At 48.7% G+C, this 14,214-nt stretch overlaps 1 protein-coding gene across 1 annotated transcript in view; it reads left to right on the forward strand.

Moving 5' to 3' along the window:
• Positions 1-14,214, forward strand: part of NCAPH (non-SMC condensin I complex subunit H) — an 82,829-nt gene that overhangs the window by 12,813 nt on the left and 55,802 nt on the right. Inside the window, exon 2 of the mRNA XM_069766618.1 lies at positions 10,487-10,727. Coding sequence (XP_069622719.1) covers positions 10,492-10,727 — 236 coding nt within the window. The 5' untranslated portion in view covers positions 10,487-10,491. The remainder of the gene's footprint in view (positions 1-10,486; positions 10,728-14,214) is intronic.

Consider the following 14,214-nt stretch of genomic DNA (forward strand, 5'->3'; position numbering starts at 1 on the left):
CCAAGCATGGTATCCATCCACAGACAGCTGTTTCGGGGTGTTTGCCCCTCATCAGTGTGGAGTAGGAATCTGGCTATTAGGAGCAGTGCCTAGTAAAAAGGCTATAAAGGCACAGATGATTGGCCTCGGGGAGACCAAAACATCCAACACTGCGGAGACACCATCACCATTGTTTTGGTCTCCCCGAGGCCAATCATCTGTGCCTTTATAGCCTTTTTACTAGGCACTGCTCCTAATAGCCAGATTCCTACTCCACACTGATGAGGGGCAAACACCCCGAAACAGCTGTCTGTGGATGGATACCATGCTTGGCATAGGTGGCTTTCCTTCATAGGATGCTGCCCTTCCCGTGGTTGTTCCTTCCCGGGGAAAGGCCTGGCTATTCACTGCTTGCGTCGAGAAACACGTGATGGTGTCTCCGCAGCTTCTTTACATGCATCTGCATATTTCCCATAAGGGATGGGGCAGTGTTCTGGAATCACTGCGTTGAGAAACACGTGATGGTGTCTCCGCAGTGTTGGATGTTTTGGTCTCCCCGAGGCCAATCATCTGTGCCTTTATTGACTATAACGATGCAGGCAGAGTCAGTGTTCTATTAGGCTATGTGCACACGTTGCGGATTTTGCTGCGGGTCCCCAGCAGTTTTCCATGAGTTTACAGTACCATGTAAACCTATGGAAAACAGAAACTGCTGTGCCCATGCAGCAGAAAAAAACGCATTCCGCAGCACGTCAATTCTTTGTGCGGATTCCGCAGCGGTTTACACCAGTTCCATAACACTAATCCGCAGGTGAAAACCATAGGTGGAATCCGGATAAAATCCGTGTTAAATCCGCAGGTAAAACGCAGTGCCTTTTACCTGCGGATTTCTCAAATCTGCTACAGCAAAATCCGCAGACCTCAAAGATACGTGTGCACATAGCTTTACTGGTCTATTGACTATTATGATGCAGGCCAAGTCAGTTGGCTCAGCCGGACCATTTACTATAATGATGCAAAGTCCGTGGGCTCTGTCGGGGCCATTGACTATATTGTAGTCGGTGTGCTCTGTTGCAGCCATCTACTATAATGATGCAGGTGGAGTCACAGTGTGCTGTCGGACATCATTTTCAGCTATATACGCCTGGTTCAGGCAGGCAGCAAGGCGTAATCTTTGCCTAAAAAATCACCATTCTCACCAGCGCATTGCCCTGTGTCAACAGTAACTGTGCTGCACAGAACAATGATATGTGCACAGATTGATACACAGTTGTGTGAAAATGTTTGCCCGCTTCCTGATTTTCTATTCTTTTGGCATGTTTGTCACACTTAAATGTTTCAGATCACCAAACAATTTTAAATATTAGACAAAGATAATACAAGGAAACACAAAATGCAGTTTATAAATGAAGATCTTTATTAAAGGGGTTGTCCACTACTTTCAATTAACCCCCCAATGTACCCCCCCGGAGCCCCTAATGAATTGTGCAATTACCTTCCGTTGCCGTTTTTGCCTGTGAGCGGCGCTATTCTGGCTGCGGAGTACGGGTCACGTGACCCCCAGGCTGCAGCCGCCGCTCATTTCCGACGTCACGTCAATTTCCAGGCTCTGAAAATTGACGTCACGTCAGCAGCAGGCGTGACCAGCCTCCACAGTCTGCAGTCACTCATCAAGAGTGACTGGGCTGTGGGCGGTGCTGGGGGCTGCCTGCAGGGCTGTGCTGGGGACGGGCGGGGCTGACTGTCTGTGCTGTGCTCACTGCTGCTGGGATCTGCGGGCGGGGCTGTGCTGCGGTGAGCGGTCGCCGGGGGTCTGGCGGCCGGTGTCTGGCGGTCGGCGCCGGTGTCTGCCTGCCGGTGCCGGTATGTGCGTGCCGGCGCTGGTATGTGCGTGCCGGCGCTGGGGTTTGCTGCGGGGTGTGTGTGTGTGCAGGCATCGTCCGATGGGACTACAAGTCCCATCGGGCTCTGCCTGCTACACTGACAGTGAGTGACACATTAGCCAATGATGGGACAGTAGTCCCATCATCCGGCTAATGTGTTGAATGTAAAAAACAAACAAACACATACACAGTACATACATACATACAACACACACCATGTGACATCATGCAACACATGCGACATGCACCATGCGACGACATGCACCATGTGACGACATGCACCATGCGACGACATGCACCATGCGACGACATGCTGCATGCGACGACATGCACCATGCGACGACATGCACCATGAGATGACATGCGACATGCACCATGCGACGACATGCACCATGTGACGACATGCACCATGCGACGACATGCACCATGCGACGACATGCACCATGCGACGACATGCACCATGCGACGACATGCACCATGCGACGACATGCGGCATGCATCATGCGACATGCACCATGCGAGGACATGCACCATGCGACGACATGCACCATGCGACGACATGCACCATGCGACGACATGCACCATGCGATGACATGCACCATGCGGCGACATGCTGCATGCGACGACATGCACCATGCGGCGACATGCACCATGCGGCGACATGCACCATGCGGCGACATGTGATGACATGCACCATGCGGCGACATGCACCATGCGATGACATGCACCATGCGACGACATGCTGCATGCGACGACATGCACCATGCGATGACATGCACCATGCGGCGACATGCTGCATGCGACGACATGCACCATGCAATATGCACCATGCGACGACATGCACCATGCGACGACATGCACCATGCGGCAACATGCACCATGAGGCGACATGCTGCATGCGGCGACATGCACCATGCGGCGACATGCACCATGCGGCGACATGCACCATGTGGCGACATGCGATGACATGCACCATGCGACGACATGCACCATGCAATATGCACCATGCGACGACATGCACCATGTGACGACATGCACCATGCGACGACATGCACCATGCGACGACATGCACCATGCGACGACATGCACCATGCGACGACATGCACCATGCGACGACATGCACCATGCGACGACATGCACCATGCAATATGAACCATGCGACGACATGCACCATGCAATATGAACCATGCGGCGACATGCTGCATGCGACGACATGCACCATGCAATATGCACCATGCGACGACATGCACCATGCGACGACATGCACCATGCGATGACATGCACCATGCGGCGACATGCACCATGCGGCGACATGCGCCATGCGGCGACATGCACCTTGTATCCTTCCATCATGTATTCCTCACAAGGTATTCCTACGCCCCTGTGAGAAAATAGTCCCTAGTCTCACTTATGGCATTGTTGGGTGAGACATTTTCCCACGCAGCAATTGCCATAAAGTGAGACCAGTGAACTATAGTAACCTCAGTGATGCACTGCAGGAGCCATTGTCTCCTGTCAGTATGTCACTGAGGGTCCTATAGAACAGTGACATCACCCGATGTCACTGTTCTATAGGGGAGATCGTCGTGGGACACTCGTTATTAATTGGACTACGGCGGACAGGTAGTATACGGTTTATTATTTTACTTTTTTTTGCAGGCACTGAAGTATGGTAAGTATGGTTAAATGAAGAATATTAAAATACTTTTTCCCAAATGTGTGTGTGTTTTATTAACCCTTTCTTACTATTGGATTAATAATGGATAGGCGTCTTATTGACGCCTCTCCGTTATTAACCCGGCTTAATGTCACCTTACAATAAGCAAGGTGACATTAACCCCTTATTACCCCATATCCCACCGCTACTCGGGAGTGGGAAGAGAGGGGCTAAGTGCCGGAATTGGCGCATCTTATAGATGCGTCATTTCTGGGGCGGCTGCGGACTGGTATTTGTAGCGGGGGGGGGCGGGGCGGGCAATATCCATGGCCCCTCTCTAGGCTATGAATATCAGCCTGCAGCTGTCTGCGTAGCCTTTCTGGCTATAAAATATAGGGGAACCCCACGTCTTTTGGGGGGGGGGGGGTCCCCCTATTTTAATAGCCAGTAAAGGTTACGCAGACAGCTGCGGGCTGGTATTCGTAGCAGGCTACAGATATTAGCCCCGGCCGTCGGCTTTCTCCCTCTGGCGCAGAAAATTGCGCGGGAGCCCACGCCGTTTTTTTCTTTTTAAAAAAAAATTCAACGCTCATTAAGGCCTCTTTCACTCTTGCGTCGGTACGGGTCCATCGCTATGCGTCGTTGTGAAATTTGTGCATGACGTGGGCAGCGGATGCAGTTTTTCAACGCATCCGCTGCCCATTCTGAAGTGCGGGGAGGAGGGGGCGGAGTTTCTGCCGCGCATGCGCGGTAGAAAATGGCGGGCGTCACGGCCAAAAAAACTTTCATTTGAATGTTTTTTTGTGCCGACGGTATTCTAAAACACGACTGATCCGTAGCACGACGGAGGCGATGTCTGGCCATCCGTCACGATCCGTCGCTAATACAAGTCTATGGGTAAAACGCATCCTGCGAGCACATTTGCAGGATCCGTTTTTTTGCATCGGATCGTTTTTTTCTGCCAGATCCGGTTTTTTCAACTGGATCTGTTTTTTTCCGCCGGATCCATTTTTTTCCACCGGATGTTTTTTTTTTTCCGCCAGATTTGTTTTTTCTCATAGAGTTGTATTAGCGCCGCATTGTGCCCGATGGCCACACGTTTAATCCGTTTTTGCAGGATCCGTCAAAAAAGCGGTTTCCGCCGGACGGAAAACACATACAGAGGAACGGTTTTTCGGTACGTCGAAAAAATGCACATCGACGGATCTAGCAAAAAACGGATGAAACATGTGGCCATCAGACGCACTCCGGCGCTAATACAACTCTATGAGAAAAAAACGGATCAGGTGGAAAAAAACGGATACGGCGTAAAAAAAAAGATCCGGCGAAAAAAAACGGAGCCTGCAAATGTGCTCGCAGGATGCGTTTTGTACCCATAGACTTGTATTAGCAACAGATCCGTCGTGTTTTGGCGGACGCGACGCACAAAAAAAGTTAAATGTAACTTTTTTTGTGCAACGTGTCTGCCATTTCCGACCGCGCATGCGTGGCTGGAACTCCGCCCCCTCCTCCACGCTCATCACAATGGGCAGCGGATGCGTTGTAAAACTGCATCCGCTGCCCACGTTGTGCTAAATTTAGCATAACGTCCGTCGGTACGTCTGGCCGAAGGTTTGCGACGGCCCCGTACCGACGCAAGTGTGAAAGTAGCCTTACATCTGAATTTGCTGAGTATAATGCAGCCACCCCAGAGTATAATGTAACCCCCCAAAGAATATAATGCAGCCCCCCATAGAGTATGATGCAATCACCCCTCATAGAATATAAATATAATACAGCCCCCCATAGAATATAATGTAGCCCCGAATAGAATATAATGCAGCCCACCTCCCCATAATATATAATGTAGCCCCCATTGAATATAATGTAGCCCCCATAGAATGTAATATACCCCCCATAGTATATAAGACAACCTCCCCCATAGAATAGAATATAACACAGCCACATAGTATATAACACGGCCTCCCCCATAGAATATAATGTACCTCCCATAGTATATAGCACAGCCTGCATAATATATCACAGCCCGCGTAGTAGTATACAGCACAGCCCGGGTCGTAGTATATACAGCACAGCCCGCATAGTAGTATATACAGCACAGCCCACGTAGTAGTATACACAGCACAGCCCACACAGTGGTATATACACAGCACAGCCCACACAGTGGTATATACACAGCACAGCCCACACAGTGGTATATACACAGCACAGCCCACACAGTGGTATATACACAGCACAGCCCACACAGTGGTATATACACAGCACAGCCCACACAGTGGTATATACACAGCACAGCCCACACAGTGGTATATACAGCACAGCCCACATCTCATCCCCCCGATAATGACTCCACACTCTCCTCACCTTTCCTCTTGCCCGCGCTGCTCCTGTCTCGGCGGCTGCAGTCTGCCCGGGACACAGCAGGTGTGCGATGATATGACGTCATCGCGCACCCGCAGTGTCAGAGGCAGTTCGGGGAAATGATGGGAGAGGGAGCGTCAGCGGACGCTCTCTCCTCCATCATTGCATTGAACTATACCGGCGTCCTAGACGCCGGTATAGTTGAATGCGGCGACGGCACTGTATGGGGGAAAGAGTGCAGCGGCCCACAACTGGCACCGGCCCTTCTGGCATTTGCCAGAAGTGCCCGATGGCCAGTCCGGCCCTGGTCACCGCCCACACTTCCCTCCTCCTGAACTGCAGCGTTTTTCGGACCCACATCCGCAGCAAAACTGCAGATATTTTTTACATCTCAATGAAAGTGTAAGGCCGGAGTCACACTACAGCGAGATACGGCCGAGTCTCGCAGGTTAAATACAAGCTCTGGCACCGACACTCCGGAGCCGAGCGTGCGGCTCCATGTATTGCTGTGCGGCCGCACGCTCCGCTCCAGAGTGCCGGTGCCAGAGCTTGGTTTTAACCTGCGAGACTCGGCCGTATCTCGCTGTGTGTGATCCCGGCGTAAGGGAGCAGAAACGCTGCAGTTTGGCACAAAAGAAGTGACATGCTGCGGGAAAAAAAAAAGCTGCGTTTCGGTGCGGCCTTTTCCGCAGCATGTGCACAACAAGTCTGCGGCTCCCATAGACTTACATTGGTTGTGCACTACACTGCGGATTTGATGCAATTCCATACGGCAAAAAACGCTGCGGATCTGCAATCAAATCCGCAACGTGTGCACACAGCCTTAGCATTTAGTGAACCTAGCAAAAAGGCAAGCAAAAAACAAGTGTGGGATTACACTTTTTAGCAATTTCATCGCACTTTGAATTTTTTTCACATTTTCTGTTACACGACATGGTAAAACCAATGATGTCGTTCAAAAGTAGAACTTGTCCCGCAAAAGATAAGCCCCCACATGGCCACATTGAGCAAAACATTATGGCTCTGGAAAGAAGGGGAGCGATAAACTAAAAAAGCTCCAGGGGTGAAGGGGTTTAGAAACATGGATATGGACATATCTATGGAAATAGATATATAGATACTAGCTATTGAACCCGTTCTACGCCCGGGTGGCGAGCATTTATATTGGTATATGGTCTCCATCCTGGTATGTGCTGCTCCATCCTGCGTCCCCATCCTGTCATGAGCTGCTCCATCCTGCGTGCCCATCCTGTCATGTGCTGCACCCATCCTGCACCCCCATTCTGACATGTGCTGCTCCATCCGGCATCCCCATCCTGTCATGTTCTGCACCCATCCTGCGCCCCGATCCTGCAATGTGTTGCACCCATCTTGCGCCCCCATTCTGTCATGTGTTGCACCCATCCTGCGCCCCCATTCTGTCATGTGCTGCTCCCATCCTGCGCCCCCATTGTCACATGTGCTGCTCCCATCCTGCGCCCCCATTCTGACATGTGCTGCACCCATCCTGCGCCTCCATTCTGACATGTTCTGCACCCATCCTGCGCCTCCATTCTGTCATGTGCTGCTCCCATCCTGCGCCCGTTCTGTCATGTGCTGCTTCCATCCTGCACCCCCGTTCTGTCATGTGCTGCCCTATTCTGTCATGTGCTGCTCCCATCCTGCGCCCCCGTTCTGTCATGTGCTGCTCCCATCCTGCGCCACCATTCTTTAATTTGCTTCTCTCATCTATATGCCCCATAAGCTGCTCCATTATAGTTGATGGCCCGCATAAGATGCTCTATAGTATATGCCCCGTACACTGCTCCATTATGGTTTATGGCCCCCATAAGATGCTCCATAGTGTATGCCCCCCGTGCACTGCTCCATAAAGGTTTATGGCCCCCATAAGATGCACCATAGTGTATGCTCCCCGTACACTGCTCCATAAAGGTTGATGGCCCCCATAAGATGCTCCATAGTGTATGCCTCAGTACACTGCTCCATAAAGGTTTATGGCCCCCATAAGACGCTCCAGTGTGTATGCCCCCGTACACTGCTCCATAAAGGTTTATGACCCCCATAAGACGCTCCAGTGTGTATGCCCCCGTACACTACTCCATAAAGGTTTATGGCCCCCATAAGATGCTCCATAATATATGCCCCCGTACACTGCTCCATTATGGTTGATGGCCCCATAAGATGCTCCATTGTATTATATGCCCCCCATAAGATGCTCCATTGTATTATATGCCCCCCATAAGATGCTCCATTGTATTATATGCCCCCCATAAGATGCTTCATTGTATTATATGCCCCCCATAAGATGCTCCATTGTATTATATGCCCCCCATAAGATGCTCCATTGTATTATATGCCCCCCATAAGATGCTCCATTGTATTATATGCCCCCCATAAGATGCTCCATTGTATTATATGCCCCCCATAAGATGCTCCATTGTATTATATGCCCCCCATAAGATGCTCCATTGTATATGCCCCGTATGCTGCTGCCATATATTAAAAAAAAAAAAAAACCATACTCCCCTATCGTTGCTGGGTGCTGAGTGCTGGGGGCCTAAGCAGGCGGGGACACCGGCGCGCTGTGGGGGTCAGGTGCCGGTATCACCGCTAGCTCAGGCCCCCAGCACTTGCTATACTCACCTGTCTGTCCCGTTCCACCGCTGCGCGCCGCCATCTTCCGGCTCCTCTGGCTGTGACTGTTCAGTCAGAGGGCGGCGCCGGCGCGCATTAAGCGCGTCATCGCGCTCTCTGAACTGTGAACGTCACAGCAGAGAACCCGGGAGACGGAGCCGCACGCAGCGCTGGAACGGGGGACAGGTGAATATACTTACCCTCCTGGCGGTCCCTGACTCTCCGGTGGAGATCGCGGTGTGCGTTCAGTGCTTATGCATACCGCGATCTCCTGGGAGCGTCACTCTGTGGGGGCCAGACTGCGATGGCGCTTGCGCAGTCTATAAAGGCTTCGGACAGAGTGACGCTCCCAGCGTTATATTATAGATATCTGTATGTATCTATCTATCCCATATCTAATTCTATCTATCTGTCTGTATGTGTCTATCTATCTATCCCACATCTATTTATCTAATATCTATCCATCTATCCCATATCTATCTATCTGTCTATCTATCCCATATCTATCTATCTGTCTATCTATCCCATATCTATCTGTCTGTCTATCCCATATCTATCTATCTGTCTGTCTATCCCATATCTATCTATCTGTCTGTCTATCCCATATCTATCTATCTATCCCATATCTATCGAAGGCTAGGTTCCCATTGCGTTAATGGGACCGCGCTAACGGACAGCGTTGCACGGCGAAATTAACGCCGTGCAACGCGTCCGATAGCGCGCCCATTCACAGCAATGGGGACGCGCATCACTAGTGCGTGCCATTTTCGGCACGCGCTAGCGATGTGCCGGTGTTTTGTGGCGCGCCGCGGACGCTGCTTGCAGCGTCCGAGGCGCGCCCGCGGTCCGTTCCCCGCTATTGGAGATCTGCGAGAGCGGGGACGTTTAACGCGACCCCTTCAAAACCCATTGCGTTAGCGCAATCCGCTAGCGCTAGGCGCTAAACGGATTGCACTAACGCAATCTGAACCTAGCCTAATTCTATCTATCTGTCTGTGTCTATCTATCCCATATCTATCTATCTATCTATCTATCTATCTATCTATCTATCTATCTATCTATCTATCTATCTATCTATCCCAAATCTATCTATCTATCCCAAATCTATCTATTTATCCAATATCTATGTATCTATTTATCTATCTTCTATCTATCTATCTATCTATCTATCTATCTATCTATCTATCTATCTAAGTGTGGATTGGACAAATGTAAAAGAGGAGTTGGACAGAAATGACATCACAAATCTTTTTGAAGAGAGAGGAGAGAGGGGTTTGGGTGTGTTTTTGGAGTAGGTGTGCTAAATTCGGGCTTAGTGGCAGTGCAAAGCATCATGGAACTGGTAGTATTAGAGCACAATAACTCAGGAGAAAGGAAGTGTCGATTAACCCCATGAGAGCTGAATCCAGCACTGAAGATGTGCTGCTACAGCATGATAACAGCTAATATTGCTAAAATAAACACAGTAGATGTTTTCAGTGGCACATAATAGCAAGATTTATGAAAAAAAAAAAAAAACTTTATAGTAGTGGACAACTTCTTTAAGGAAAAAAGAAACCCAAACCTACAGGGCCCTGTGTGAAAAAGAGATTGTCCCCCTTCCCTACCCAGACCCAGACCTTATTACTGCCACACCTGTTCTCAATCAAGAAATCACTTAAATAGGACCTGCCTGACAAAGTGAAGTAGACCAAAAGATCCTCAACAGCTATACATCATGCCGCGATCCAAAGAAATTCTGGAACAAATGAGAAACAATGTATTACCGATCGTTCTCTGCTCATTGGGAGCGCGGTTGTCTTGTGTAAATTTGCCTAAAGTTCATTATTTGCTACAACAGGGGACTCTCTCAATAACCCTATTCATTCAGTGACCTTGATTGCGGACATGCATATAGGGTAGTAAATTCAACAAATATATTTTCATCCACTAGAAATTCTAATGTTAATCAATTTTATGTTTTTTTCATCAGGCACCATGAACACATCAACCCCACAATCAGGGGAGCGCCACAAGCCATTGTCTCCAAGTGGCGTATATCTGTCTCCAGCCACCAGATCTCAGCCCGTCAGTGCCGCAGGGACACCCACGTTACAGAACTTTACCAGTAATGATGATGAATTGGAAAGACGACAGAGACGGAGGTCCAGGGTGATCGACCTCCAGCTCAGTAATACGGATTCCCCTGCATCCGTTATCTCTCCCTCTCAAAGGTGAGTGCTGGCAGCTGTAATGTTTGTCTACGGGCAAGTAGCAATGTTTGTAAAACAATAGAACGTGTAATTATGCAGGTGTTTACTTGTTTTACATCATATCTATCAATCTCAAAAACCTTTGATTTTATTATAGCTACCGTATATACTCGAGTATAAGCCGACCCGAGTATAAGCCGAGATCCCTAATTTTGCCACAAAAAACTGGGAAAACTTAATGACTCGAGTATAAGCCTAGGGTGGGAAATGCAGCAGCTACCGATAAATGTCAAAAGTAAAAATAGATACCAATAAAAGTAAAATTAATTGAGACATCAGTAGGTTAAGTGTTTTTGAATATCCATATTGAGTCAGGAGCCCCATATAATGCTCCATACAGTTTATGATGGCCCCATAAGATGCTCCATATTAAAATATGCCCCATATAATCCTACATAAAGGTTAATAATGACCCCATAAGGCTACGTTCACACTAGCGTTTTGCGACGCATGCGTCGTTTTTTGCCGAAAATCGGACGCAAGAAAAATGCAACTTGTTGCGTTTTCTTGGTCCGACGCTTGCGGCAAAAAAGACGCATGTGTCACGCAACAAACAAAAACGCATGCGTCCCCCATGTTAAATATAGGGGCGCATGACGCGTGCGTCGCCACTGCGTCGCCCGACGCTAACTTGACGCACACTAGCATAACGCTAGTGTGAACGTAGCCTAAGATGCTCCATAGACACATTTGCCCAATATAATTCTGCACAAATGCTGATTATGGCCCCATAAGATGCTCCATACAGACACTTGCCCCATATACCGTAATGCTCCACAAACGTTAATTATGGCCCCATATAGTGCTGCACAAATGTTATGGCCCCATATAGTGCTGCACAAATGTTATGGCCCCATATAGTGCTGCAAAAATGTTATGGCCCCATATAGTGCTGCACAAATGTTATGGCCCCATATAGTGCTGCACAAACGTTATGGCCCCATATAGTGCTGCACAAACGTTATGGCCCCATATAGTGCTGCACAAACGTTATGGCCCCATATAGTGCTGCACAAACGTTATGGCCCCATATAGTGCTGCACAAACGTTATGGCCCCATATAGTGCTGCACAAACCTTATGGCCCCATAGATGCTACATACAGACACTTGCCCCATTTGCTGTTGCTGCGATAAAAAAAATTAATCACATACTCGCCTCTCTGACGCTCAGGCCCCCGGAACTTTCAATAGTTACCTGCTCCTTGTTCCGGTGCAGCTCCATCTTCCGCACTGACGTTCAGCAGAGGGCGCGCACTAACCACGTCACCGCACCCTCTGACCTGAGCGTCACTGCTGAAGACAGAGCGATGCCCAGAATGAGGAAAGGTTACTATCGCGCAGCGCTCCCCCTCCCCGTTATACTCACCTGGTCCTGGCGCTGTGCAGTCCCTGCTTCCCCGACGCCGCAGCTTCATCCTGTACTGAACGGTCACTGTTACCGCTCATTACAGTAATTAATATGCGGATCCACCTCTATGGGAGGTGGAGCCGCATATTCATTACTGTAATGAGCGGTACCATGTGACAGCTCAGTACAGGAAGAATCTGCTGCTGCCGGGTCGGGGAAGCCAGGGACCTGCAGGGACCGCGCCAGGAGTAGGTAAGTATAATTTCACAGCCCCCGCTCCCCCTCCCCTGCCGACCCCTGCGTATGACTTGAGTATAAGCCGACAGGGGGACTTTCAGCCCAAAAAAATGGGCTGAAAATCTCGGCTTATAAGTATATACGGTAATTTTCAGTGGAAGCGTACCACCATCCCATTGCACCACGCATGCCTGAAGGAAGTGATAACAGGATGCGCTGCTGCTGGGGACATGGTAAAACCTATGCCAATAAAATGTTCTCTGAGCAGCGCCCCACTGTCCGTGCTTGTCACACTGCGCTCTGCTCTAATCAGAGTTCTCACAAAGCACTGCAATGTTCAGGGATAGTGGATCGTGCACTCTGACATGCATTATTTTCAGGAATATACACCTACAGGAGGCGGACACTCGGGTGCAGTCTACTTCGTCTGATTGTCCGTCTCCTGTAGGCGTACACTCCCGAAAATGATGCACAACAGAACGCAGGTTCGCTCTGCCGGCACCACTACAGTCTATGGCCTCGTCAGCGCTTACTTCCAGATCCCATTTTGCGGCGTGTTCGGACATGTGCCCCAACGTGACAAATCAACATGTCCCTAAAGGCAATGTGAAAGCTCCGTTACATGTGCGCCCCTGTCAGGGCCATAGTTTTACTTTATCAGCATAAGAGTGTTGCAGACTGATACATGTTTTTTCCTCCATTTTTTAATGAATCTTGTTTGTAAATGTAGCACTACCATTAATGTAGTAGATGTTTTATTGCATTAATTCAGTTTTTGAACTGCAGACAATTCATCCTAACGATGCTTCTGCCAAAATCTCAGAAACTGCAGTAATGTTTTGTACCGTTGTTTGTTGTGGGAGAATAGATGTAATAACCAGGAAATAAATGTTTCAATAAGCTTCTCTAATCTACTGCAATTTAATTTCTTAATTTTTTCTTATTAATTTTTCAGTATGAAATAATTTTGAATAAATAGTACAATGCAAAATATTCCCCTCTCCGGTTCTCCTGTTTAAGGAATTAAATTTACTCTCTAACTTGGTCCTGTGCAGTCCAGCCAGTGGTTGGGTTTCATAGGAGAGCATCAATTTCCCAACCGCACAAGGAACACTGTAAGAAAAAAAACACACAAAACAATGGTGAAATTGCAGTTGTTTTTTTGTACAATTCTCTTTACGTAAAAAATTTAAAAAATATTTTGATTGATCTTCAGTACATTATATGGTAAATTTAATGGTCCCATTCAAAATTACAACTCGTCTCGTAAACAGGTACATGGATTCAACCTCGCAGACTCTGAGGAGACAGTGGTACTTAACAAACACTACTCGATGAACACGATGAGAGGGCGCCTTCAGCACAATATTAGTAAATATCGCAAATGGCGAAAATGAAACAAGTTATGTTACAAGAAGAATACAGTAATTCAGATGAACAGGATAGTGACACCATGCTATTTACACACTATTGTTCTATTATTACCAGTGCATAACATATCAGTGATGTCTTAGCCCTAATACCCCAATTTAAAGGGCGTCACTGTCAGTACTGGGCGCGTAGCCGTCCTCACTCTCTAGGCAGCACAAAATGTCACACCGGCCCTAACGAGAGTCAGAGATGCGATCTGCTAGGCCGCAAGTCCCAGATTGGTGAGTTACTCAGTTCACTCATCACACTGGCTACCTTTATTATCTGAAACACGGCCCTGATCCCTCGCTTTGTACTGTACGTCTACACTGGAAGCGACGGCTCACGTGAACGTTCCTCCACTGCGGCCTGGCCATCTCTCTCTGATTCTGTTCACTCAGCTCTCCCGGGTCCGGTCTTCACTGGGGTCGGATCTCTCTCCACTCCTTTAT

Source organism: Ranitomeya imitator, chromosome 4 (assembly GCF_032444005.1).
Source record: "Ranitomeya imitator isolate aRanImi1 chromosome 4, aRanImi1.pri, whole genome shotgun sequence".
Lineage (NCBI taxonomy): Eukaryota > Metazoa > Chordata > Amphibia > Anura > Dendrobatidae > Ranitomeya > Ranitomeya imitator.